This window comes from Bos grunniens, chromosome 7 (genome assembly GCF_055505025.1).
Source record: "Bos grunniens cultivar Pamir isolate PY7600 chromosome 7, Bosgru_T2T1.0, whole genome shotgun sequence".
Classification (NCBI taxonomy): Eukaryota; Metazoa; Chordata; class Mammalia; order Artiodactyla; family Bovidae; genus Bos; species Bos grunniens.
The window spans coordinates 57,371,894-57,398,555 of record NC_141171.1 but is presented as its reverse complement, the minus strand read 5'-3'; the positions used below and the strand labels follow the sequence as shown (position 1 = coordinate 57,398,555).

The following is a 26,662-nucleotide window of genomic DNA, read 5'->3' as shown; positions in this document are numbered from 1 at the left end:
ATAATCAGTATCTCACAAAAGCAGCTGTTTGGGGGCAAACTAAGAGACAGAATCACAAGGACTTTAGTCTTGTTAACAAGACATTCACTTTTATGAGATTTTCACAAAGCAGTGTTGAAAACTCAAATTAACAGAAATGCAGCCAGGCAACTAAAAGGCTTATTCCCATAATCCTACTCCCCAAGAAAGGTTTGAGTGAAGAGCAAAAAATTTGAACAATCAAGTACTAACCATTACCTCAACTCAACTGTTTTAAGAACTAAGGGGTCACATATCAAAGTAATAGAACTCTATGAAGTGATTAGAAAACTCAAGTGCTGTAGGTAATACAGGCTTCTATTGAGAACAAACTAATAGGCTACTAGGCTAGGGCATTCTTTCCTTGCTCCTCCTTCATAAAAGGAAAAATATAAATACAAAGAAAAAGTAACAATGTTTATCATGCTTCCTGATTGCTGCTGCTGCTAAGTCGCTTCAGTCGTGTCCGACTCTGTGCAACCCCATAGACGGCAGCCCACCAGGCTCCCCTGTCCCTGGGAGTCTCCAGGCAAGAGTACTGGAGTGCGTTGCCATTGCCTTCTCCTGACTACCACAACTCAAAATAAAAATTTGAAGGAAAAAAAAAAAAATCTTTGCAGATTTTTTGCAGAAGCCTAAGAGGAGACTAAAACCACAAATATCCTGCGAACAATCATCAAACACTATTCTGACCTTAATTTCACCTATATCAGGTCACCCATCTCAGAGTGTTTGGGATGGTTTAGTAAACCTAAGGTTGATTACAGAACCAGGTAAATGGTAGATGATCCTGTAGAAAGGAGATCACTTGGCAGTAAATCAATTTAGCATAAATGAAGGTGATTCATAACACATCAATTAGAAGCACAGTTTTGGTTTTTTTTTTTTTTAGTCAGTGTAGGTTGGCTCCTCAAATAGATCTTGGAGACTAAAAGTGATACAAAATGGACAGGTCTGACTTGCAAAATTTTGGTTCATTTAAAGCAAACCTGGCGCATCTTAAAATGATCCCATGGGCTGACATACACACTCATTTTTATTGGAACATAACTAGACCCAGCCTAGATACTACAATGGGGTTTGCAATTCAAAATGTATCCTTGGCTTTAGAATAATTTACATCGAAATTAGTAAAAACTTCAAATAAAGCCAGTAATTTAATGAGAGCTCCATTTTAGTAAAATGTTTGACTTGTTACTATTAAACAAATTTAACTATGTTCAGAATTATGCTTGCCCTCTCCCAAAAGCCTCAGACTAGTGTTTACCATAAACATATACTGGATAAATTATAATCTATTCAAAACAAATGGCAACACAGCTTATTTGCTACTTAATTCATAAAATATGGATAAAACTGTTTATTTGAAAAGAAGGAAAATGAAATTTACTCCCATTCTTTAGTATTTTCCTGTATAAACTGAGATTTGAAGAACGACTCTTCTTGGACAATGAATAAACATTTGGAGGGAACTGTATACAAAAAGCAGTTTTTAAAATAAGAAAATGGGAGCCCAAGCGATATACTTCCTTTTCCCATCACCACCCAGTCCTCTTGATTAAGACCACTCCTTCTCTTGTTATTCCTCACTAAATAGCCATCACAATTACTATACTGTAAATTCAAGGTGTTCTTTCTTTTCTCTCTATTGTGCTTATGGGAAATATCCTTCCTACTGTTTGTTGGCATCTTGAATATCCTCAAGATAATACTAAAATAACTGCTTTTATAAAATAGTTTGTGCTTTTATCTGGGATACCAAGACCCATTCATGAACAGAGAACTATGCTATCAAGTTTACTTGTAACACTTTAATGCCCTTCCCTTTTGTTTGCAAGACCACTCTACCTATCAAAGGAGTTATTCTACTGAATATTTAATAGCCAGTGATTTTGGTACCCAAATTCAGATTGAGTGACATTCTCCCATGTACATGAACTCAACATAAAACACACATACATATCCATCACTCATTCATTCTCACTCGAGCAAGCATACACACACATTTTCTTTCTTTCCAGAACAAGCCAGAATTACAGCTCTTTTGGTGATTGTTATAATTTTTGGAATGGTTCATAAATTTTGCAAATTCTTTTAAATTTGTAACTTTTAGTTTTTTTCTTTCTTTTTTCCCAATTGTGAACCATTCCATATTGCATCTTTATTGCAAAAGTCAACATGCTTCTTAGAAATTCAGATTGTAATTGATAAAACAAACATTACATATATGAATTTAAATGTATAAACAGTTAGAAATTCAACAATATCTCCTATTATACTATTACACAAGTTCACAATTTTGTAAAAACTATAATACAGGCATACTATACATCAAGAGGAACCACTATTCCTTTTCACATGATTTTTTTCTTTTTTTTTTTTTTTAATAATGATCCATACCATGGACCTTTCTTTTTCCACCCACAAGACGTTTTCCAATTTATCACCTTAGCTAGTGACAATATTTTCTCAATGTTACAACATGAAGAAATTGAGGGAAATTCTACATTCCCCGGGGTTAGCTTTTTAAGCCTGGGCAGTAAGCCACTAGTAAAACCAAGTTGACCAAGCCAGGTTGGTGGTTGTTATTGCTTAATAGCTACTTAGAAAGATGTCATACACATTCAAAAGAACAGAATTTGCCTCAGATGGTATGTGTTATTTCTGTAAGTGAAGATGCCAAGAAAACAAATCATGTTTACTCGCTTTTAAGAGAAATTCTAATGGTTTGGGACCTCAGCCCTAAAGGAAAACATACATACATTCAACTAGTTTATGCTAACCTTAAATTTTCCAATATTCAATGCATATTTTGAATTATTTTTGAGAGTCAAACATTAGAAATGACATTTTGAAAGCGTTTTAGTCCTATTTAAGGTGTATCAAAAACTAAGTTTTAAAGGGCTTAAAAACTTACTGGAAAAAGTGTCTATTTATTCTTCACTTTAACATCCTTCTCTTTCACCCCCCCCATCTCCCCCAAGAACTAAAAATCAAACAAATCCTTAACTCTGTCTGTACTGAGAGTGTAATAAGATGTCAATTTTAGGTTAAAAAAAAATCATATGAAAAGGAATCTCATTCTGCTGAACTGTCAGTCTACTGAAAATTTTCTTACAGCTCCATTAATTTACTGTAATTTTCAGTTTCCAAATACAAAAATACAACAATTCTTATTGAAATCTATACGCTGGTAGTTTTAGTACACAAAAAAAACCAAACAAATTATTTACAAAATTATACAGTTTAAGAAAAAACTTTGTACAAAAAATATATAAATCCTTTGTTCCCTCTATCACGTTTAAACTGTCAGGACTCAAAATATTCACCACAATGAATCTTTCAAAATATATACTGACTGAGCCACAGACATGAAGAAAATTTCATTAGAGATGATGGAGGAAGAAGGAGCAAGATTGCTTATTCTAGTACCCCATTGTGATGTTTTCCTTCTCTTATAAGCTTTGTGTTATCAGAAATATAGTAATAACCTAGAAAGAGGAAGTCCATTATGAAGGGAAAATTACATAAAAACGATCCTGGTTTGACACATCATTCCAGGAAAATATACAGAAGAGGAAAGATAATCAGCATGTGGGATTTAATTTCTCATAGCCAAAAAAATCTAGAGTCCTGATGGTTTTAAATTTCTTAGTGAATAGTTTCTACTGTGAGAAAGTCTTTACCTCAGGAAACAAAATCCTTGACATGGTGATCACCAAGAACCTTCTGAAGCCAACAGAAGGTTTCAAATTTTCACACCACACATATTATAAAAACATAGATGTGTATATCCTTGAAAAAGTGATATCCTATTTACATTAATAATTTTATTTCCCCAGGGGTCAATGCAGTGTAGTGTTGCTCCTCTGCTTTCCCATCTAACATTCAGAACACAAGGACATAAATTTACAGATATATTTTACTTAACAGATACTCTACTCTATACAGTGTACAGTGAAAATGCACACAGTGAAGGAAACTGTCTACTGAAAGATGCTTATGTTCATGAATAGCAACAAGCTACAAAATTATGAAAATATAAGGTCATCTGATCAAAGTCAAGTTATGACTCCCATTTATTACTAGCATAACCATCCCCCTACCCCATCCCACCCCCAACCTACCCCCAGTCACCTCACCATCATGGTTTAAATTTAGGAAAAGCATTTCAGACACTTTTAAACGCTTTTGCATAACTATTAACTGAAGTGAAGCTTAAAAAAAAAGCTGGTGACTCTCCCCACAAATCCTTCCATCATTCTCATCAAAATATCACTTATTTATCAAGGTGCTGGTTTAAACTTTTTATTGGGGACTGACTTTTCATGGCCCCAAAGAATCACTTATCTCAGTAATGGGTAAGTCAGGCTATTAATAAAAAGACAGAAGAAAGAAAATGGGGATATGGGGATGAGAAAGGGGCAACAGATAAAAAGCCTTTTTTATAGTCTGAAAACATAAAAAAAAAAAAAAAAAAAAACACAACTGAACCAATGCTTGATAATTTCAAAGCAAACTAAAACTCAGTAGCAGAAGTTCAGAAGAGTTAATGTGATGACAGAATGGAAATACCACAGAGCCTGCCTAGCACTGAAGAACAGTTATGATTAACACTAAAATAGTACTCACTGCTGCATATTAAATCCCCCCAAAATTTAGACTGAATATAAGTCGGGCTCCACCTCAATAAAAAAAAAAGTAAATTTACTTTTCTTCCAAGACAACTCTTGAAAGCCAAAGGGTATTTTAATTACAAGTATCTCCTACTGTCTGACGACCCATCCATAATAGCTGAGAGTTAAGAGATTCCAGGCGATTTGACATTTAATGAAATTTTATCAGCAGATTATAATCCAAAATAAAATTTCTGAACACCCTGTCATTTACATCATAATCCAACACCAATAGAAACAAAAACAGGAGGGGGAGGAGGCCCGGGGCGCCCGCGACTGAGGCGGGGCGCGGCGGTAGCAGTGGCGGGCGCCGGCCGGCAGAGCGGCCGCTTTGCATGGGCTGGGCCCCCGCGCCGCCCCACCTGCTCCAAGAAAAAAAAAAAAAAAAAGAAACAAAAACAGGTGGTGTGGAAAATAAGGCTCTAGAGATTATCCATGTCATTCCTGTGGATCTTCACAACTGTGTAAAAGTCACTAGGCCTTTGGTGCTTTAATATCATGAACAGTTATGAGATGTATTTAAATAGCAAACTTGCTGTCCTTACACCTACTGTGTTGAAAAGAAAAATAAAAAAAAACATTTTTTTTTGGCTCATTGACTTCTTTAAATAATTTTAAAAAGTTGTTCTTCTAAACAATATTCCTAAAAATTATACAAGTCGCATCAGATTTCATCTTCGCCACGAACGAGACTCATATTCATCTTCGTCTTCGTCGTCGTCATCATGCAAAAACAAATCCGAGGTTTCTGTTTCCTGAAAAAAAGAGGGTAAAATCTGCTCAGTGGCATAAGAAAACTAAGTAGAATACTTTTTAGGCCAAAGAACAAACAGACTAGTATACAATGCCCAGACTGGATTTACAAGTGATAAACTCATAGAGTATCTTTAGTAAGTAAGTAAGTAAAGTCATTCAGTGTGTCTGACTCTTTGCGACCCCATGGACAGTAGCCTACTAGGCTCCTCTGTCCGTGGGATTTTCCAGGCAAGAGTACTGGAGTGGGCTGCCATTTCCTTCTCCAGGGGATCTTCCCAACCCAGGGATTGAACCTGGGTCTTCCACATTGCAGGCAGATGCTTTACCGTCTGAGCCACCAGGGAAGCCCAAGTATTTTTAGGGGCAAGAAAAACTAAAAATGTTATTAAAAAAAAAATATATATATATATATTTGTCTCTCTTGTTAATTTTGTTAGTTTAATAGGAGAAGACTTCCATTCTAATATCATCAGGAAAATTAAAAAACATATAAATGTTGAGTTGGGGGTGGTATCTATGACACATTTTTGATTAATTTTATTCTATTATCTTAAAAGTGAGAAAAATAAATAACCACCTGAACTTCTGAATTTTTCCTCTGCTGCTGCTGCTGCTAAGTCGCTTCAGTCGTGTCTGACTCTGTGCGACCCCATAGACGGCAGCCCACCAGGCTCCCCGTCCCTGGGATTCTCCAGGCAAGAACACTGGAGTGGGTTGACATTTCCTCCTCCAATGCATGAAAGTGAAAAGTGAAAGTGAAGTCGCTCAGTCGTGTCCGACTCTGTGCGACCCTGTGGACTGCAGCCCACCAGGCTCCTCCGTCCATGGGATTTTCCTGGCAAGAGTACTGGAGTGGGGTGCCATCGCCTTCTCCAGAGTTTTTCCTCTAAGAGCCAATTATTTGTGAGGGAAGAATATAACTTTCCTATGACACTGATATTCTAAATCTACCATAAAAATCTAAAATCTTATAAACATTACAAAGTATCTACAGACATTCCCAAAATACCAAGATTTTTCTGTTCTTAACAAAGGAAAAGTTTCTGCTTTTGTAAAATTTTCTGCTGTAGGTAAAATTACCCATTTGGTCAGGAAAACTCTTGATCAGCCATAAATGCTTGCTATCTTTTAAAACCAAAATTACAACGAATGAGGAATAACTTGCAATGCTCCCTAAAGTGTCTACTTTAATAAACTAACTAGAAATATAGGGGTAAAAAAGCAATATTAGTTCCCATTGTTTTAAGAAGCTGATTAATTACCCATTTGGTCAGGAAAACTCTTGATCAGCCATAAATGCTTGCTATCTTTTAAAATCAAAATTACAATGAAAGAGGAACAACTTGCAAGCAATGCTCCCTGAAGTGTCTATTTTAAGAAACTAACTAGAAATATAGGAGTAAAAAAGCAATATTAGTCCCCATTGTTTTAAGAAGCTGTTTAATATTTATATATTTAAGTCCATGGTTTTGCTATTCTTTCCTCTTATGTCCAACTTCTTTACACTCTCACTTTAATGAACTATACATAGAAAATAAGAAACTCAAATCTATTACTTATGGAACTTGAATAAGTGAAAACTAAAACAACCAGATACAATTTAACTGTTCCCTTAATCCACATCTTTATTTACCAAAATAAAAATGTCCAGAGCCCCAATAAAGCCAAAATAAATGCAAATTTTAAAGAATAGTTTCTCCTACAACAGAAAATAATCCCCAAAAGAGCTTTTTCATTTCTGCACCTGTCCTGATTCTTTAATAAACTTCTAGACTAGTGTTAATCACATGCATGAAAAAACTCATTATGTATTTTAAAATTTATTTACTTTAATGTCAAGAAAAGCATATAACTGGAAAACAATCTAATTCAACTCTTTTATTTTCAGTTGTTAAATTTACCTCCTCCTTGACTTCTTCTTCCTCAGTCTCAGTGGATACAGAAGGCACCTTGGCCTTGTGCCATGATATTTGTAGCCGACGGTCTTTGAATTTTGACCCTTGGTTTGCAGGCTAAAATAGATTTTAGAACACAAGAGTTTGTTCTCACATTTACTAATGATTTCTTCAAATTGTGTACTATTAAAAGTTTAATCTGGCACAAGATTGCACAGCTCAGTCAATAAGACAGGTGTTCATATCTAAATAGTCCAATTTCAGAGCTTAAATATTATGAAGTACAACTTCTTCAATGTAAATAATAAAGTAATTGCCTATCTACCTGTTGACACAGATACACATATATTTAAGATATAAAGCTGAATAAAGGCAGAGGAACCAGAGATCAAATTGCCAACATCCGCTGGATCATGGAAAAAGCAAAAAAAAAAAAAAAGTTTAATGATTATTTGAAGGGAAAAAAATCTGTTAAAATGGATCTACAAATAATCTCCAATGAGAGCTAGAAAAAGCGATGTTCTTTTTAATTAGAAAAACATGTCTGGCTTTCCCAGGATAATCCATAATTAATGCTGATGCCACATAAATTTTAAGATTTGTCTTGGTTTGGAAGATGAATTATATACAGTCATTCTACTTAGAAAAATCACGATGAGGACAACAAATACTGCCTTAATATGATTACTGACCTTTCACATTGATAATTACAAATTTAGAGTACAATCCTACAAATGTAAGTAATTTATTATTTTTTTTAAAATGTAAATAATTTAAAAATCATCTATTCATCTCATGACATCCCTTCTATCCCAATCCATATCTGATAAACTGTTTCCACTTCCTCTCCTGAAATGCTATACGACGACAAACACTCCATGGCACATCTGTGCATCCCACAAATGCTAAACACGATCCTGCGGTTTTGCTTTTGTTTGCTTCTGCAAGCGTGCTCAATTGTGTCCAACTCTGCAGTCTCATGGACTGTAGCCAGTCAGGCTTCTCTGTCCATGGAATTTTCCAGGCAAGAATACTGGAGTAGGGGATCTTCCTGACCAGGGATCAAACCCAGATCTCCTGTGTCTCCTGCACTGGTAGGCAGATTCTTTACCACTGAGCCACCTGGAAAGTCAAACACTATCCTACCTACCTCAGGGTAAAATTACTCAGTTTCAAATGTATTTCTTGTTACTACCATCTAAACATTTTTTTCCGGGACTTCCCTGGTGGTCCAATGGCTAAGACTCTGAGCTCCCAGTGCAGGGGGCCCAGGTTCGATCCCTGGTCAGGGAGCTAGATCCCACATGCTACAACTAAGACCCAGAGCAGCCAAATAAATAAATAAAATTTAAAAAAAGAAAACAAAACAAAACAAAACATTTTTTTCCTTCCCCATCAAATTTCAATAAGAGAAAACAAAAAACCTGTGGGACATATTAAAATGAATATCAGAATTACTCATTTTAGTATGTCCCATGAGTCAAAATGTTTACATTTACCATCTTTTCAAAATTAGGTAGTTACTAAGTGAGTAGATATTAAAAGTTCTTATCACTAGGAAAAAATTTTTTCTCATGTGAGGTGACGACAGATACTAACTAATTTTAGTAATCATATATGTATATCAAATCATTATGTTGTACATCTGAAAATAATACAGTGTTATATGTCAATTATATCTTAATAAATCTTGAAATCAAGGCAACTTGTGTAATTTGTTGATTTGTTGTTGTTATTATTCAGTCACTAAGTCATGTCTGACTCTTTTGCGACTCCATGGACTGCAGACAGCCAGTCTCCACTGTCCATGGAATGGAGTGGGTTTCCATTTCTGTTTCCAGAATGATCCAGATCTTCCCGACCCAGGAATCGAACCTGCATCTCCTGCATTGGCAGGCAGGCGAATTCTTTAGCACCAAACCACCAGGGAAGCTCCTAATTTGTGTAATAGACATCCCTTACTCTATCCTTTAACATATAATACGACCAATTATAGAGACTTTATCAGTATTCTGTTCATTCCTATATTATTTAAATTCTTTCCAGTTTTACTGAAGTATAACTGACAAAACTGTAAGATATTTAAAGTGTACAATGTGACGATTTGAAACACTGGGAAAAGATACCCTTCCTCCTTTGATGAACACATTCATATCTCACAAATTTAGCCTTTAGGGAGGCGGTTGAAGGAGGGGGCTAGAACATTTAAGTTCTAATCTCTTAGCAAAGTTCAATTCTATAATACAGTCTAATCAATTGAGGTCACTGTTCACTATTAAGTTCTTAGACTTTGTTATTTCCATTTTAAAATAAAGATACGTTGCTTTTACTAGCAAGAAAAAGCAATATAAAAATTTTAATCTGTATTAACTGGGTTGCTTTCCAAAGAAGGCAGTAGTTCTATCCTCCAGAAAGAATTTTAAGGCATTAAATGTATTATATTTCTATTAATATTATTGAAGGAAGAGGAGAAATTTAATTTTCATGTAGCCAGGAACTAAGAATATAAAACTCCCACTACCTAACTTGCAACAAATAAGATTAATAAGTAGAATAAAGATGTATTTTAACATCTTTAAGTTCAAGTCAGGAACTCTCATACAACACTGATGGGAATCTAAACTAATAAAATTGATGCAGTTTACTCAATAGTTTCATCTACATCAACAGAAATATATACATATATTAAAAGACATCTAAAACAATGTTCATTGCAACACTGTTCATAAAAATGAAATGGAAATAATCCAAATACCTATCAATAGGAGAACGGAAAAGTAAATTGTGGTATATTTATACAACTGAAAACTATACAGAAATAAAAATAGCCAACTACTGTTACATGTAATAACATGAATAAATCTCAGAAATATAATGTTAAGAAAAAAACCAAATAGACACAGTTCAACATAGCTTCACTAAAACCCATCAACCATCTTTTCATTCAGATATAGCCACTCATGAGCTTTTCACAATCATTAAGGACTGAAAGGATACTGAAAACATACATTTTACTTTAGCCTTTGTGAGATATGAAATATCAAAGAAGAGCTGCCCTGTCAGTTTGTCAAATCTACTTTCAATAACGTCTCAGGCATATGTATTTCTGTATTTTTTTTTTTTCCAAAGAAAGCACACTATACTGCCCAAGTACCTCTTATCAGAGTTTTTTCTAGCACTCAAGACTGTCTGATAGCACCCTGTCAAAACAAAAAACAAACTACAAAACACCATCAAAACTAACAGTAGTGTCTCGTTCTTTAAGTTGCCTCGTGTGCCTTGGCTTTCTTTGCTCCTTCCCCAAACGTCTGGACATGTCCCATAATGCACAGAGTGTTCTATTTCAGACTTAAAAAATGTATGTATGTAAAAGTTGGTTATTATAAATACTCTGTAATGACTCTACTTATGAGAAGGGCAGAGAGCCAATTGAGCATGACTTCTGGGTTAAAACTTAACATTTACATATACATCTCCAGTAACCCTCAGGATAGAGCAAAGCAGCTTCCTACCTCACAAGATAACCTCCTTTTTTAACGAAAACTTTCTGCAGAGCCAAATTTATGAAAATTCTGCTTTATATTATCTAATGTCACCTCAGCAGAGCTGGCCATGGATCTAAACGCCCAACTATTTGGCAAGGAGATTCAAATGTTATATAATCGACACTGAAGGACAAAAATCAACGTTCACCTGGGCTCCAGAAGAACACCCTGCACACGTACAGTGCTCCTCCACCTGTTACCTTCTTTACTCCTAGAAGAAGTCTCTTAAAGACAATCTTCCACTTTGCAAAAAAAATAATAGTCAGACTAGTGAAAGAACTGGCTCGAGTGTACACAGGCTACAGCCAAGATGGCTCTCAAATCTGGACATTTTATAACAAGCTAGCATTCTCCAATGGCCAGGGCAAAACAAGGTTAATGGGCATCAAACTAATGAAACTATACTGTGAAGTCTTGCTGTGTAAGATTTCCTTCACCACCGTTAGGGCTGAAAATGTTTTCTCTCAAAAAAGTTGTTTGAGGAATAGGGATTTTGGATGTTAATAGTAAACTGTGTATTATCACCTTGGTCCTGCATGATCTCAGTTGACTTTTTTAAGCTTCACTTTTCCCATCTTTACACATGGGATTTTATACATACTTTATTTCATGCATGAAATATGAAAATGCTCTAGCACAAAAAACACTCAGAAAATATTCACTGAATGAATTAATGAATGGTTAGAAAGAGAATATATGCAAAATAAAAGAAACATTTACCTGTGGCAAATATTTATTCAAATGTTTGTCTAAAAGTAAGTGGTCATAGCTGTATACAGAATTTAACTAAGCATGACACTTCTAACAAATTTTTCCTTTGGATTTCATCTCCATCCCAGACTATTTTCATTGATTGATACCTGGTAAGCCATGTAAACACCTGGTAAAAGATGTAATAAACCCTAAAGCAAAAATCAAATACACCTTTGGAGCAACTTTTGTCACTACAAATGCATTTATGTGAAATATTACGGAATATAGCATGAGGTACTTCTTGACCTTCAAATATATTAACAGGAATGTGCTAATATCCATGACTTTACAATTTAATTTTCTAATCTATAAAACATTTGACATTTATCCAGAAGGCAGCAAGGAAATGCTGAATACAATGATTTTATAGTTAGCATTTAGTACTTTAAAAACTTACTGAAAAATGCTGAAGTAAGTCATCTTTCTCCTCCTCCATGAAGCCCCCAACTGTGAGTGCTTTGGGGCGGTGGTCCACCACCATGTGATTTAGTGAACCCCTTCCTCTCCCTCCACGGCCTCGGCCTCTCCCTCGACCTTGAGAGGACATGGTCTTTCCTCGACCCACAGGTAAAATACCTAATCGTGCAGCCTGAATAACAAAAGACAGAATATAATATACAATGTCAGACTAAACCTTGGAAAAGAGAGGGAAACTATTTTTTGAGATGTTAACTGTAATAGGTAATTCCTCTTAATCTCACCTCAACCTGTAACTGATTGAGTTTTTTCCGTAACTCTGTTGTGTCTTCTCCTGAGGATAGCCTCTTGTGAAGGTCCAGTTCAGTATCTAATAGTTCTTTTTGGGCCTGTGGAAAATTTAAGAGTAAAAATGTATTTTTTAGACAACTTACAAAATCTTGTTCAGAATATTAAACTTTTAGAATGACACAGATCTCTTCTGGGTAAATGTGAAAGCATGAAATCTCTTCTGGTGTTTTAAGGAAAGTAACTTGACAGATATAATATTGAAAACATGTAGAGTATAATGTTATCAGTAATAACAATAAAAAGTATTACTGCTTAATAAGCAAGTAGTATTACAATATGCTTAAGATGGCCTAAAAATCAGACACTGGAAACAGTCATCTGAGATGAGGGAGTTGAGAATGATTATCACATAATAAAGCATCATAACTGAAACACAATGGTATAAAATAAATTATATGGTAAAAATTCACTAATAATACAAATATAACAGTTATAATCATTGCTTTCAGATCTGAACCCTATAACTATTGCCACTCTTTTTCTTTTTTAAAGGAACAAATTATCAGTCTTTAGCTGGTGTGACTTTGAGAGATTTTCTTCCCCCATATTCTCTTAAATTTCTATAATTAAATGTTCTTTCCATAATTGGGGAAGCTTCAATTAAAAATAACATTTTTATTACATATTTAAAAAGCAAAAGCAGTCTTTTTTTAATCATAAGTTAATATTTTAAACAAAATTTTATTGGATTATAGTTGACAATGTGTAAAATATAATCTTAAAGAAACAATTCACATTCTTTTACTAACAGAAAACCAAAAAAAAAAAAAAAAAAAGAAAACCATTTCAAATGCAATATAATGCTGTATATAAAAATTTACATTCTATATATGTGACAAATTTATTCCCAGTTCTCAAGTGAAGTCGCTCAGTCATGTCCAACTTTTTGCGACCCCATGGACTGCAGCCTACCAGGCTCCTCAGTCCATGGAATTTTCCAGGCAAGAGTATTAGAGTGGGTTGCCATTTCCTTCTCTAAGGGATCTTCCTGACCCAGGGATTGAACCCAGATCTCCCGCATTGCAGGCAGACACTTTACCATCTGAGCCACCAGGGAAGCCCTCTAGTTCTCAAAGGGCTGCAGATTTACCTAAAATCCTACTACAGACCTGTAGAATAATGATAGAACCTCAGTGTAAAAGCAAACATTCTCCTACAGTAAGGAAACAAATAGAAATTAACAAAATTAGACTTAAATAGATCTAGAACTTTTGACTATTGTTTTCAATAAAAAGCCATATTTTTACCCATACTAAAGTCAATGCTATCTTCGGACTATTAAAAAAGATAGCTGTATTACAATGTAATTGAAGAATTATGGAAAGAATTGATGAAAAGAGGAAATGTCTCTTTGCTTGTCATCACTCTAGCAGTTACATCCTCAGCATGAAGAACAAAAACATTTCAGTTAAAAATATATCTTTGTTCAAACTGGGTAGTATCATTTCTTTCAAAGGGAGTACATAGCATTTACAGAAATATTAAAAAAAAATTGTTGCTAGTGTCTCACACTAGTCACTTAAGGTTCCACTGTACTTTCAAAGTTGCCAAGCACACCACAAATGTTCAATAAGCCTATACTGAAAGAAAAATGCAATTACCTCTGTTTTTGTCTTTACTTTAGATGGTGTGGAGACTGCAGAAGATGTTTTTAACTCATCTTTCAATTGTGAGATCTTTTCTCCAAGCTCTTTCAAAGTCTTCATTATATTTGCTCTCTCTTCTGGTTTCATGTTTTTGTTTTTTTCTAGCTTGGATATTAACATCTATAAAATAAACAAAAAAAAGTAAAACTATGCTTAGTAAATTCTAATACAAATAACCTTGAAGATTTTGGGGGGAGTATCTTTGGAAAATTCATTCTGTACATCAATTCCAGCAAGCAAATAATGAATGTTTGTCTTACCTTTTGGCATTCTATTTGTTTCTCTAACATTTCTTGCCTCTTTTTCCTCATATCTTGTTGTAGCTTCATTGCTTCCTGTATGGACAGGTAAGTTTCTCATTACTAATTTTTTCCTTAGAAGTTTGCCAATGATACATAAGGCTACTATAATCTCAACTCATCTCCCATGAGTCATCCCTTACACAAGACAGCCCTTCCTCCTAATCAAAAAATAGCTGACCAGATATGAAACCTTTAAACCTATTTTAAAGGTTTTTTAAATTTAATTGTACTTTAACATTTCAAATACTGAACACAAATTAGCAGTATCTATGAGGTTTATTCACTTAAAAGACCTGAATGCATACACAAAGAAAAACAAGAGCTGTTTTCACCTCCCCATGTAATAAGTCAAATCCTTATTTTTGAAGTTTAAAGTCTAAAAATGTGAGATGCAGCTCTAGGTTAGAAATTATAGCAAAATCTATCTGGAAAATGTTGTCTCTGACCCCTCTGTTAATTAAATCTTTAATTATACTTAGATAATATATATATAAACATCTATTTTATTTGAAAAACTATGTGAGTTTAAATCTAAAATGATAATTGTTATACTTCATGTGAAACTTTATCTAGTGTACAAAGCCAGACAGAAATTAAGAGAAAATAATGAAACAAAAATATGTTTCTCGCCCTTTTCTCTCCCTTGCAGGAAAAAAAGAAAAAAAAGGTCAACTCACTCAGTGTCTTTAATTTTTATATAGAAAAAAAAATTCTTTCCTTGTGCTTGATGTAGGTACTAAGGCAACTAACTGCAAAACATTTTTCAAGTATACAATGCATCAAGCAGCAGTTAAATAAACATTATAGTAGTTCCATAACAACACTGAATTGTTCAAGTTATTAATACAATCACTTAAGAATTCAATAGATCCTTTCCTTTTGAAGAGAGGAAAAATCAAGATTGTTACCTGCTTCTTTTTAAGAACTTCTTGGACATCATGAGATTTTGATCCTGAACAAAGTTTTGAAGGTGTCTTTAAGTTTGTGGAGCTATAAATCATTTTTGGATGGCCTGGAGTTGGAAATATCTAGGAAACACAAATATGATTAAATCTTAGCAATGCCTTAAAATAATTTTTTAAAAAGACTGCATAAATTTTTTTAAGGAGTAAAGTTTTGGCTATTTTTACATTTTAAAACTCCATTTATGAAACAAGTTCTTTATATATAAACTCAATTATCATTCAAATACAAAACCTTTTTAGCAATAATGTTGCATTCCTGAATATAAAGAAAATTTTCTTTTCTTTATATTTTTTTAATTGGGAGAAAAAGAACAACTACTTCTGACATCTAGGAGCCAGACTGCCACTCAGAGCTGGGCCTCAGTGTTCCCTTGTTAAACATGAACTTCAGACAAGGCCACTCTTGTGGATCATGGTGATCAAGGCAAAAATAAAATCATTCCATGACTAAACACAAAAAAACCTGTAAATACTACCCAAACCATAAAATGACTAAACTCTACCCTGGCTAATATGAATGACTACAGCTTCTTTACCAAATACAGTTTTGGCCTAATTCTGGTCTTCCCTCCTTCTAGGTAAACTTCTTAGGAAATCTGATCATAGCATTACTACTCTTTCTTTTAACCTTCCCCCAAATTACCTAACACAGCCAATGCTAAAATAAGCCCATGCTGCTGCTGCTGCTGCTGCTGCTAAGTTGCTTCAGTCGTGTCCGACTCTGTGTGACCCCACAGATGGCAGCCCATGCTAACACCCTCTAAGTGACAGGTCCCATGGTTTCACTGTGTATACTTTCTCACTGAATAATAAATTCAACTTGCTCAACTAAAGATGTGTTTGTGGAGGTCTTTGGTGGGGGTTGGGTGGCTAATGTCATTAAGCTATCTTCCACAAGTGTCAAATAAAAACCCATGTTTCTAATAATTGCAAACCCTCCTAAGAAGTAAGGTTCTTTGCAAATATTACAACCAACCATAAGACAAGTAGCCAGCTCACATATCTAATGCTACAAGCAAAATGGTGTCCGCCTTTACTCTGCTTATCTTGCTATTTAGATTCCTTTATGAACAGATGACTCCAGACAATCTTCCCCTCTTTAAGGCATACCAGGGCAACATACTATACTATAATCTCTCTGGTCAAGTTTTCCCTAACATACTCCACTCTTATTTTTAAATTAACTTTGAATATATCATATAAGGGACACAGATAAATGTGTATAATACTAAGAAATTATAAACACTTAATATAATACTAAGAAATTTGTAGAAAATTCAATCATGTATACATGCATACATGTATACAAATACAAAACTTCTCTCAATCAAACATTTAATTGCTCTAAAAATTAAACTATTTTAAATACATAGGAAACTGAAATACTGTAGAAATCTGCACAGATGATGTTCATGTCATTATTATTTATCAAAATAAAAATACCAATAGCTATAATTTACTGAGCACTTATCTTCTTTTGTGTTTTACCAACACAAAATTTTTTAATCCCCACAGCAACTGAGTTTATTGAAAGGGAAACCAATGCTTGTCAATTATCTAACACAGCTATTAAGAGTCAGTCAGCACTGTGTGACTTCAAAAATTGTGATTGTTTTTGTTTTCCCATCTTTTAGTATTGATGATTTTTTTTAAATAAACAGAAGTACAAAATCATATATATATATATATATAAAATGATGCATCCATCACCAAGCAGCAATGATCAATTTACATTATTTTATGTAAAATAACATTGTTATATTTAAATCCCCAACAATATCCTCATAACAAACACCACATATTATTTTATCTGTGGTTTTTTGTTTTTTTTTTTTTTTGGCTTCACCATGAGGTACATGGGATCTTAGTTCCCTGAAGGGGGGGGGTCAAACTCATGCCCCCTGCATTTGACACGTGGAGTCTTAACCACTGAACTGCCAGGGAAGTCCTTGTATTTCAGTTTATCTCTAAAAGATAAGGACTCCTTTCTTTTTTACATAAAACCACAATACGATCATCACACTAAAATGGTAACAATTCTTTAAAACCATTAAATATTTACAACTCCAGATTACATTATAATTTTCAAAACATTTTCCCATATTTGAATTAGGATGTACTAAAGTCCAGGACGGAGAAGGCAATAGCACCCCACTCCAGTACTTTTGCCTGGAGAATCCCATGGACGGTATAGGCTGCAGTCCATGGGGTCGCTGGAGTCAGATACGACTGAGTGGCTTCACTTTCACTTTTCACTTTCATGCATTGGAGAAGGAAATGGCCACCCACTCCAGTGTTCTTGCCTGGAGAATCCCAGGGACGGGGAAGCCTGGTGGGCTGCCGTCTACGGGGTTGCACAGAGTCGGACACGACTGAAGTGACTTAGCAAAGTCCAGGAGGAGAAGGGGATAACAGAGGATGAGACGGCTGGATGGCATCACCGACTCAATGGACATGAGTTTGAGTGAACTCCCGGAGTTGGCGATCGACAGGGAAGCCTGGTGTGCTGTGGTTCATGGGGTCGCAAAGTGTCAGCCACGACTGAGCAACTGAACTGAACTGAACTCAAAGTCCATATAGTATAATTGGTTATATTTCTTTAAAGTCTCCTCTAATTCTGTTTCCCTCTCCATATTTTTGCTTTAATAAAGAAAAACATTAATTTGGCTCCACTGGGTCTTAGTTGCAGCACATGGAATCTAGGTCCTTGACCTTGGATCAAACCTGGGCCCCCTGCACTGGAAGTGTGACGTCTTAGCCACTGGACCACCAGGGAAGTCCCTCCATATCATTGTAAATCACTTGTTGAAGAGACCAGGTCACTCATCCTGTTGTATTCACCACAGGATTCTATGGTATCCTTTAACATGTTTCTCTGACCTCTGAATTTCCTTTAAATTGGTGAAGAGTTCTAGAGTCTTAATGACACTTTTTCACTCTCTGAAAGGACGCTAGTGATCTTTGACAAATTCTTTGCTTTCTGGTTTGACAAAATATTCTAGGGCTCATCTGGAACACTGTCAGCCCCAGATTTGGGAACAGACATTTCTTTAAGGATCCCTGGTTCCTTTCAATGCTGGGGACGGTAGTGTCGGGGTCATTACCCATCAGGCTGGGTTATTGTTTCCAGACCTTTTTAGTGGACAGAATTGAGAGATGTTCTGGAGGTTTTTCAAGTTGTCTAGTTTCCTCTATCCTTGCCGTAACCACCAAGATTTAAATTACATGGATTACTTTTTGTTCTTTTTTTCTGTTATAAACAAATACTTACATGTGTTCACTGCCCCTACTTTCTAACAATGGCTGACTACATTTTTTGTTCCATTTTATTTCTTTTACTTAACGTATCCTGATAATCACCTCATGGTATATATAAAGATACTCCTCATTCCTCTGCAAAGTACACATATGCGTTTGGGTGGATGTACTACATTTTTAGTAACCTATTGCCTACTGATTGATATTTGGACTGTTTGCAGTCTTTCACTATTGAAAAGAGTCTATGTTTCCTAGTCTTGCTCATATGTCTTTCCATAGTTTGACAAGTACATCTTTGGCATAGTTCTTAGAGGAGGATTATTGGTTTAGAGTAAATGCATACATAATTTTAAAGCATAATACATAGACAATGCCAAATTTCAAGGGGGTTGTACCATTTAGCATCTCTGTCAGCATATAAATTTCAGATCCTTGTAGAAATTACCCTGGTTTATTAGGTAATTTTAAAAATGGATCTAATTTTTTTTTCCAATCAGGCTATACAGTCATCCTAATACCATTCACCAAAAGCCCATACATTCCCCGCTGATCTCAGATAACGTGTTAGCATATAATATATCCCTATTCTTTTTTTTAATATAAATTTATTTTAATTGGAGGTTATATATCCCTATTCTTAAGTCTATAAATCTCAGTCTCAGATTTTGTTTTAGTGCTCTCTCATGTGCCAGTATCAAATTGTTTGAGTTGTACAGACTTCACAGTGTTTTTAATATCTAGGAAAGCTATCCCCACTTGTTCTTTTTTAGTTTTCCTAGCTCTCTTGGGAAAAAACAATCACCATTCTAGAGAGTAGCCATATAGATATATTTTCAAAAGCAAAGGAAACTAGTTAAAAACGTATTTCAAAATTTGACTTTTCAATTGATTATGACTGAATCCCCTTCATCATGTTAATTAAACATGACAAATGATTAAAGAAATGGATTAATAAAGACATCTATTAATAAATGGCTAAAATTCTCAAATTCCCACTTAGCTTTGAATAGGGAAAGAAAATTTAGCAAATTTCTGGCTCAATCACTGAAATTTAGGGAAGTTGACCAGCCAAATTTAAAATTAGATGTCACAACTATCTTGATTGAAGAACGAAGACATTACAAATCTGGGTGATAATCAATCTGTTAATTTCTTTGTGTCACTGAACAACTCCAATTCTAAATATATTCAAAGGTTCACAGAAATATATACCTGGCAATCATCTCCAGCACCACCTGACTGATTCAACAAGTGTGCTGCATCACTCTGGTTACCACTGGCATGTCCAAGACGATGTTTCACAGGAACTTTATTAAGAACATATGCCCCTGATGTCTGTGGTTTGCTCATTATCTGCATATACAAAATAAATACATTTGTGGCAGAAGTTTTTTAAATGCCTAGGAATGATACAAATTTAGGACTGATTACCCTGGGGAGGAAGACACAGGAATGTGAAGGTAGAGTGCTTCTATTATTTATAAGGTTTTTTTTTTAAGTGAAGAGGGAGACATATAAATGACTGTTATTATCCATACTCTTTTGGATGTCTGAAATATATCACAACATAATGCAAATATATGTGTATGTACTCACAAATAAAATTAGTAATTTTTCAATGATCCCTTCAATTATGTAATGCTGAAAGACTTATGGGTTTTGACAGTTTAATAGGAGTAACTGTGATAAGACCACCCTAAAAACATAATACAATCTCAGGCTGCATTAACAGCACGGGGTCTAATGGATCACAGAGGTGACTGTATTACTTTTATACACCATTTAGCCAACACCTAGGGAAAGCCTTTACCTTCAGGACCTAACATGAAATGGGACAGAGACAAAAGAAATGAAAACTTAACTGCAAATAAACAGGATGGTGAATGGAGTTAATACTAGGTTCTGTTAAGGAACATGCTTCTTATTTTATCTGAGTATATTTAATTCAAACAAAAGAATGCCTAGGAGATTATCAATATCATCAATGTCTGAATAGTTCTACTGCAGGGTGATTTGCTCTTTCCTTCGTTCATCTATTCATTCAAATATGTTTAGAGCACTATGTGCCAGGCCTTGTTTTAGGCACCAGGGATAGAACAAATAAAACAGACAAAATCCCAGTCTCCTGGGCTCCCATTTCAGTTTTCAAAGAAACAGAATATTTCTATATGAGAAAAAATAGGACAAGAGGGTGGGTATAAGAGTGATTGATTCTAACACAAAACAAAGAAGTTGTTCTAGATTCAGGGTTGTTCAGTGGTGGATGGTTATTGTAACTGAGTGTTGAGAAGATGGTATTTCTTAAACATGAAGATTTATGGGCCTTGTACCTAGAGACTGACTCTGTAGATCTGAGAAGGTAAGACCCAAAAATGTGCACCCAGGTATGTGATTCTAGCACAGTGCTTCTCAAACTTCAAGGTACCTAAAAATCATATGGACAGCCTATTAAAACAGATTACTGAGCCCTACCCATTCAGTAAGTTGAGGTGAAGCCCAAAATTACATGTCTAATAAGCTCCTAGGAGATCAGATGCTGCTGGCCTACAAACCAAACTGGCTGGCTCTGATGTAGAAGACCAAAGACAACAAATTGAGAAACAATGATCTAGAGGATAGGCCAAAAGGACCTTTAATTCCCTGTGAACCCCAGATTACCTTCTGAATCCCTCCATGTACTGATGAGGGAGGAGACTGGGCCACCAGCACCTGCTGCTGATGAAGGTGCTGTGGCAGGTGATGGTGCTGCTGTGACAGATGACTAAGTGTTTGTTGTTGCTGCAGGAGTAGCTGTGTTGGAGACTGTAGTGCTGGTTGCTCATTATTTTCCCTGTGCCATAGGACTCGAATGAATCGGTTGTTTAGAACTGCTTCAGTACTAGAAATGGCTTTTCTGGCCTCTTCATTAGTAAGATATTGGATGAGGGCTGCTTCTGGATCTCCCTTAAAAGCAACCTATAAGAAAAAACAATAGCAACAACAAAACACAGAAATGAGTGATGATAGGCAAGTAAATATATAAATTACTGATAAAGAATTCAAAAGCAGAAAACAGCCTGCTGAAATCCATTGTGAAGTATATGTAAATAAAGATAGTTATCTCTTATAAGGTAACATATGTATTTCAATATTATATATGAACGAATACTAGATCATTTAATAAATAATCCTAGTGATGTTACATAACCACTTGAGAAAAGATATAATAATTCCTTCCTGATATCTTACATCCAAATAAACTTCAGAGACAGAAAATGTTTTACAATAAACAAACAAAATAACCCACAAAAACCCAGGGAGAAGAAGTGAATATCTGTATACTCTGAAGGTCTGGAAAGCCTTTTTACAACACATCTATAAACGCAGGACCATAAAGACAAACAGCAGATTTGACCAAATAAAATCTTAAACCACTGTCAGTCCAAACAAGCCAAAAACAAAACAAATGACAAAATGAAAAAGTAATTTTAATATATATAACAAGCAAAGGTTTGGAAAAGCATTATTATACTGCCTTCACTTAAAAAAATGAGCAAAGACAGTGGATAGGTAAATGCAAAAGTACTGCAAATGGTGTATATAAATTAGAGTCTACGTAGGAATAAAAACAAAGCAAATTCAAGTAAGTACGATTTTTCACTTATGAAACTGGTCTAAAAATTTTTAATGGATCTGTATTATAGTTTTGATGAGGCCTCATAAATTGCATTTGGGAGTATCAATTTGGCTGTTCAAATAAAGTTTTAAAATTTCCTTAATTTCAGCAATGTGTCATTAAAAAAAAAAAAAAGTTTATCCAGAAAGAGCCTTACCATAGCATTGTTTCTATTAAAAAAAAAAAAAAAAGTAAATTTCCCCAGAGAATAGTGTTTATATAAATTATGGCCTACTGCTATGGACTGAATTATGTCCTCACTAAACTCATACATTGAAGCCCTAACCCCCAGTGTGACTGCCTCTGGACACAGGGCTTTTAGGAGGTAAACAAGGTTAAATGGTATCTAAGGGACAGGACCCTAATCAGACAGGACGAGTGAATTTACAGGAAGAGATCTCTGTCTCTTACCCTCCCTCTCCTTCCAACACGTAAGCACACAGCAAGAAGGTGCCATCTGCAAACCAAGATCCATATAGGCTAGTACCTTGGGTTCCAGGCTATGGTATTTATTATAGCAACCCAAGCAGACTAATATACTCATCTACATTAAGCTACCTATTTTTTCTAAATGCCATAAAGAATAATGACCTAGAACAATTTAAGAGAAAAAAGGTAGTTAAGAGATAGGTAAACTATATTTTGATTTGATGGCAACACTAAGTAAACTGACTGAAATACCAATTTAAACACATCTTCTACTTATTACCCTCAATTATAGCAAAACACTCAACCACCAAATTGGTAAATTCAAAAACTTCGCAAGCACATAGCAAAATATAAAAGCTATGATTTACCTGATGTTAAATTTTAGTATCTAAAATTCTCACAATTAGAACCATGTTTAATCAATTAATATTTCACAAAAGCCAGTTCAGTAGACAAAAATACAATCTTAGAAACTACCAAAAATCTCACTACCTAGTTAGAATACTAAAGCAGGTAAAAAAAGTCATTTGTCCAGACATAAAACTATGAACAAAGATACAATAACCAGCCCAATGTCTTTCAGGAAGAGTTTCAGAAAGAAACCAAATGCATTCAGAGGACAAATTCAGCACAATTTCAATGTAAAGTTGGGCATACAAATACATGGTGGGATTTAAAACACATAGCAGAGATGATCAAACTAATCACTGATTTGCTTAAGCAAAAGTGAGCTGTTTCCAAAGATACATTATGGTCTAGTGGTTAAGAATCTGCCTGCCAATGCAGGGAACACAAGTTCGATTCCTGGTCCAGTAAGATCCTATATGCCACAGAGCAACTAACCCCATGTACCATAACTATTAAGCCCAGGTGCCACAACTATTGAAGCCCATGTACCTAGAGCCTGTGCTTCACAACAAGAGAAGCCACCACAAGGAGAAACCTGCACACCACAACAAAGAGACCTACACAACAAGAGAAAGCCCCACACAGCAATGGAGACCCAGTGCAGCCAAAAAGAAATAAATCCTTAAAAAATACATTATATATATGGATTCTGTCACCAACATAGCCACACCTACCTGGATATTAACAATAGTTCCAAATTTGCTGAAGTGTTCGTTGAGCTTGGTAATGTTGTTCAATTCCTGAGGGATTTTCTTGACTTCTAATTTGGTGTTTGTATACTGATTCTTTCTCAAGAATCCTGGTTTACTCTGATTGTTATTCCCTTGTCTGAAAGGAATATTAACAGATCTGAATAATCTCCTACATTATGCCCTAGGCAAGAGATAATCAGCAAAGAATATAAGTTTATATTTATTCAACTGTCTTTTATAAGCACTTAACATCCTTCAGATATTAGCAGGTAACTTTCACATTATCCTTATTACATAAGAAGAGAACAGGTGCAAAGAAAGACTGATGTCTCAATAATTATAAAACTGGGCTAGGCCTAGAAATTATTAATATCTGTTATCAATATTCTGTTGACTTTTTAATATATAAGACATACTAATGATGCCTCTGGGAACCTTAGCTTTGATACACATAGAATGAAAATTAATATTAATGACAACTCAATTCTACAAATTTACTAATGCAAGCAAAAAGCCAAAAACATCAATTAGATGTTACTAATAGGCAAATTCTCTTACTTTCCCAACCAAGGTTTCTTCGTGAGTGGCCCTTCCAAACCACTCATAGCTCTTTTCCGGCTATCAGGTTCAAGAACTACTCGGGTTATGTTACTATTAATTGAAACAGGAACCGGTGGTTCAGTCTGGATGACAATGTTAGCAGCTGTTGAAAACAAAAATTAACATTACTGGCAATGCATTATATTTGGGGAATTTCAAATGATTAAAATATTTAGTCCAAAAGTTAAAAATCACTGTGAATAGTACCTAATACTACCACTTCCTTTTCAGAAATGTTTAACAGTAAGAATAAATTATCAATTGCCTCCCTTTCCTCCTTTTTTAAAGATACAATATATATGTTTAAAAAGTCCTAGCCAACTCTAATGACTGAGTCAAGCTAGGATCATAAATGGAAAGGGGAAAAAAAATCAGTTTAACAGTGTTGGAGAATGAGATACTTAACCTGATGCCAAAGTACCACTCTACAAATTATTTACTTTACAACAGAAAGCTAAACAATTACTGCTCTAGGTAAGTGATCAAATTTATTAGATCATAAACAGAGTGGAATATTTATCTTCTTATATGATTCAATAAGAGGTTCACATGGATAGGATATTACTATGAAATTACGATTTTCTTATATGTGGCAATATTGTGATTATATAGTACTATGTCTTTTTCTCAGATGTAGACTAATCTCCAAAATTTACTTTCAAGTGATTCAAGAAAAAAAATGTAAAGGGAGAGGGAAGGAAGGAGAGAGGAGTGCACACAAGTGAGCATTCATGCCCAAAGCTGATAAAACCTTAACAACTGGTGAATCTAAGTCAAAGTATCTAGGTGCTTATCGCACTTCTGATTTGTAGCTTCATAATTATTCAAACTTAAAAGCTGAAAGGAAAATTCAAAGCTAGTATTATAAATTAACACATTTCATTCACAATAGTTAGGACTAATAAAATATTGGGTTGGTCATAAAGTTTGTTTGGGATTTTCCATAAGATATTAACTTTCACCAACCCAACACTGTATTAACACACTGACCTTACAACAGGTTGTCAGTGGAAAGAGGTATGCTGAACAAAAAAAGCAAATACCGACGCAAAACTACACATGTTACATTCTGAGTATTCTTCATGACTTTTAGCAACTCCACCAAAAGTAAAATTAATAGCAAAGAATAACAACTGTGGGGCTGAAACCCATGATCTTCCCACTAATTTGGTAACAATATATGCCTTATAGCACAGAAAGAAAGAGCCTATTCTTTGGAATTAAGATTAATGAGCTAATTAATCTAGCCTCTCTTAGTTGGCCTGAGTGTCTTTAACTGTAAAAAGAAGAGTAAAAATATTAATAGTACCTCATTTAAGAGTTGGTGGTAAGAAATACGAGAGATAATAATGTATTAAAAAGCATTTGGTTTAGTCTTGTAGAGTTCACCTGTAGTGGCAATAGTACTATTAACGGAAGTAAAGAACAGTAAACAGAATCAGGATAAGTAGGTAAGAACAGGAAAATGTCTACCAGATAAGTAAATCTGGAAAATATTATCAGGATGGCCCATGGCCAATCATTCAAACTGAAATTAAATACCAGAAATCTGACTATAATAAGTAAGAAACCGGAATCTCATCAAACTCTTTAACCAAATTTGTTTTGAGTGGAGATATTAACCCATATTAAAAGCAATACTTGCATTTAATCTTTTAAGATTTGTGGCTATACTTTATAAAGGTCCTAACATACGGTTATAATCATGAACACTAACAACAGTCAAAGAATAATTTTATTACAGTGTTTTAAGTTCTGTGTTATTAGTACGAAGCATAGCTCTTAAAATACAAAGTAGGCCATTAAATGATTTTATTCCTGGAGGAAGAGGGATCATGTCCTCTTTCTACATCTAACATCCAGCACAGTGCCTAGAATAGCCTAAAGTCCTACAAAAAGAGCAATTAGTCAACATTAGTATTACTTTTACTTAAAAATAAATATATTCTGCTTAAAGCTTTAAAGTAATATTTGGATATAGATATTCAAAAACATTTATGAGAGATCATTACATAATATCCTTCAGAGATAAAGAATTTTTAGACCTCAGTGAGGTCTAAATGCCCAAATGACATTTAGTATGACAAAAAGTTAAAGGCAGTATCACCTCTTGGATTTGCATCCATATCTCCAGATGTTAGGCCAATCAAGTTTGGGCGCTGTGTCTGCGTTCTTGAAAAAAACTGTCTATATTGAGATCTACCAGAACTGGTAATACTAGGAGCTTCTGGATTATAACCATCAGGTTCATAGGTATCTGAGGGAAAACAAAACAACAGAACACGTAAAAATCAAG

The 26,662-nt window shown here is 34.7% G+C and overlaps 1 protein-coding gene across 4 annotated transcripts in view; it reads right to left on the bottom strand.

The window, feature by feature from the left end:
- Positions 1-2,060: 2,060 nt before the first annotated feature.
- RBM27 (RNA binding motif protein 27) overlaps positions 2,061-26,662 on the bottom strand; it is a 60,960-nt gene continuing 36,358 nt past the window's right edge. For 2 of the 4 annotated variants that reach the window (XM_086413666.1, XM_086413668.1), the window contains exons 10-21: positions 26,474-26,623; positions 24,325-24,469; positions 23,749-23,902; positions 21,241-21,537; positions 19,795-19,935; positions 15,268-15,387; positions 14,318-14,392; positions 14,013-14,177; positions 12,345-12,449; positions 12,041-12,232; positions 7,352-7,462; positions 2,061-5,449 (exon numbers count right to left, since the gene is read on the bottom strand). In XM_086413666.1, the coding sequence (XP_086269792.1) occupies positions 5,366-5,449; positions 7,352-7,462; positions 12,041-12,232; positions 12,345-12,449; positions 14,013-14,177; positions 14,318-14,392; positions 15,268-15,387; positions 19,795-19,935; positions 21,241-21,537; positions 23,749-23,902; positions 24,325-24,469; positions 26,474-26,623 (1,739 nt within the window). In that variant the 3' untranslated portion in view covers positions 2,061-5,365. The remainder of the gene's footprint in view (positions 5,450-7,351; positions 7,463-12,040; positions 12,233-12,344; positions 12,450-14,012; positions 14,178-14,317; positions 14,393-15,267; positions 15,388-19,794; positions 19,936-21,240; positions 21,538-23,748; positions 23,903-24,324; positions 24,470-26,473; positions 26,624-26,662) is intronic. The other 2 variants (XM_086413669.1, XM_086413670.1) reach the window with 1 other exon arrangement.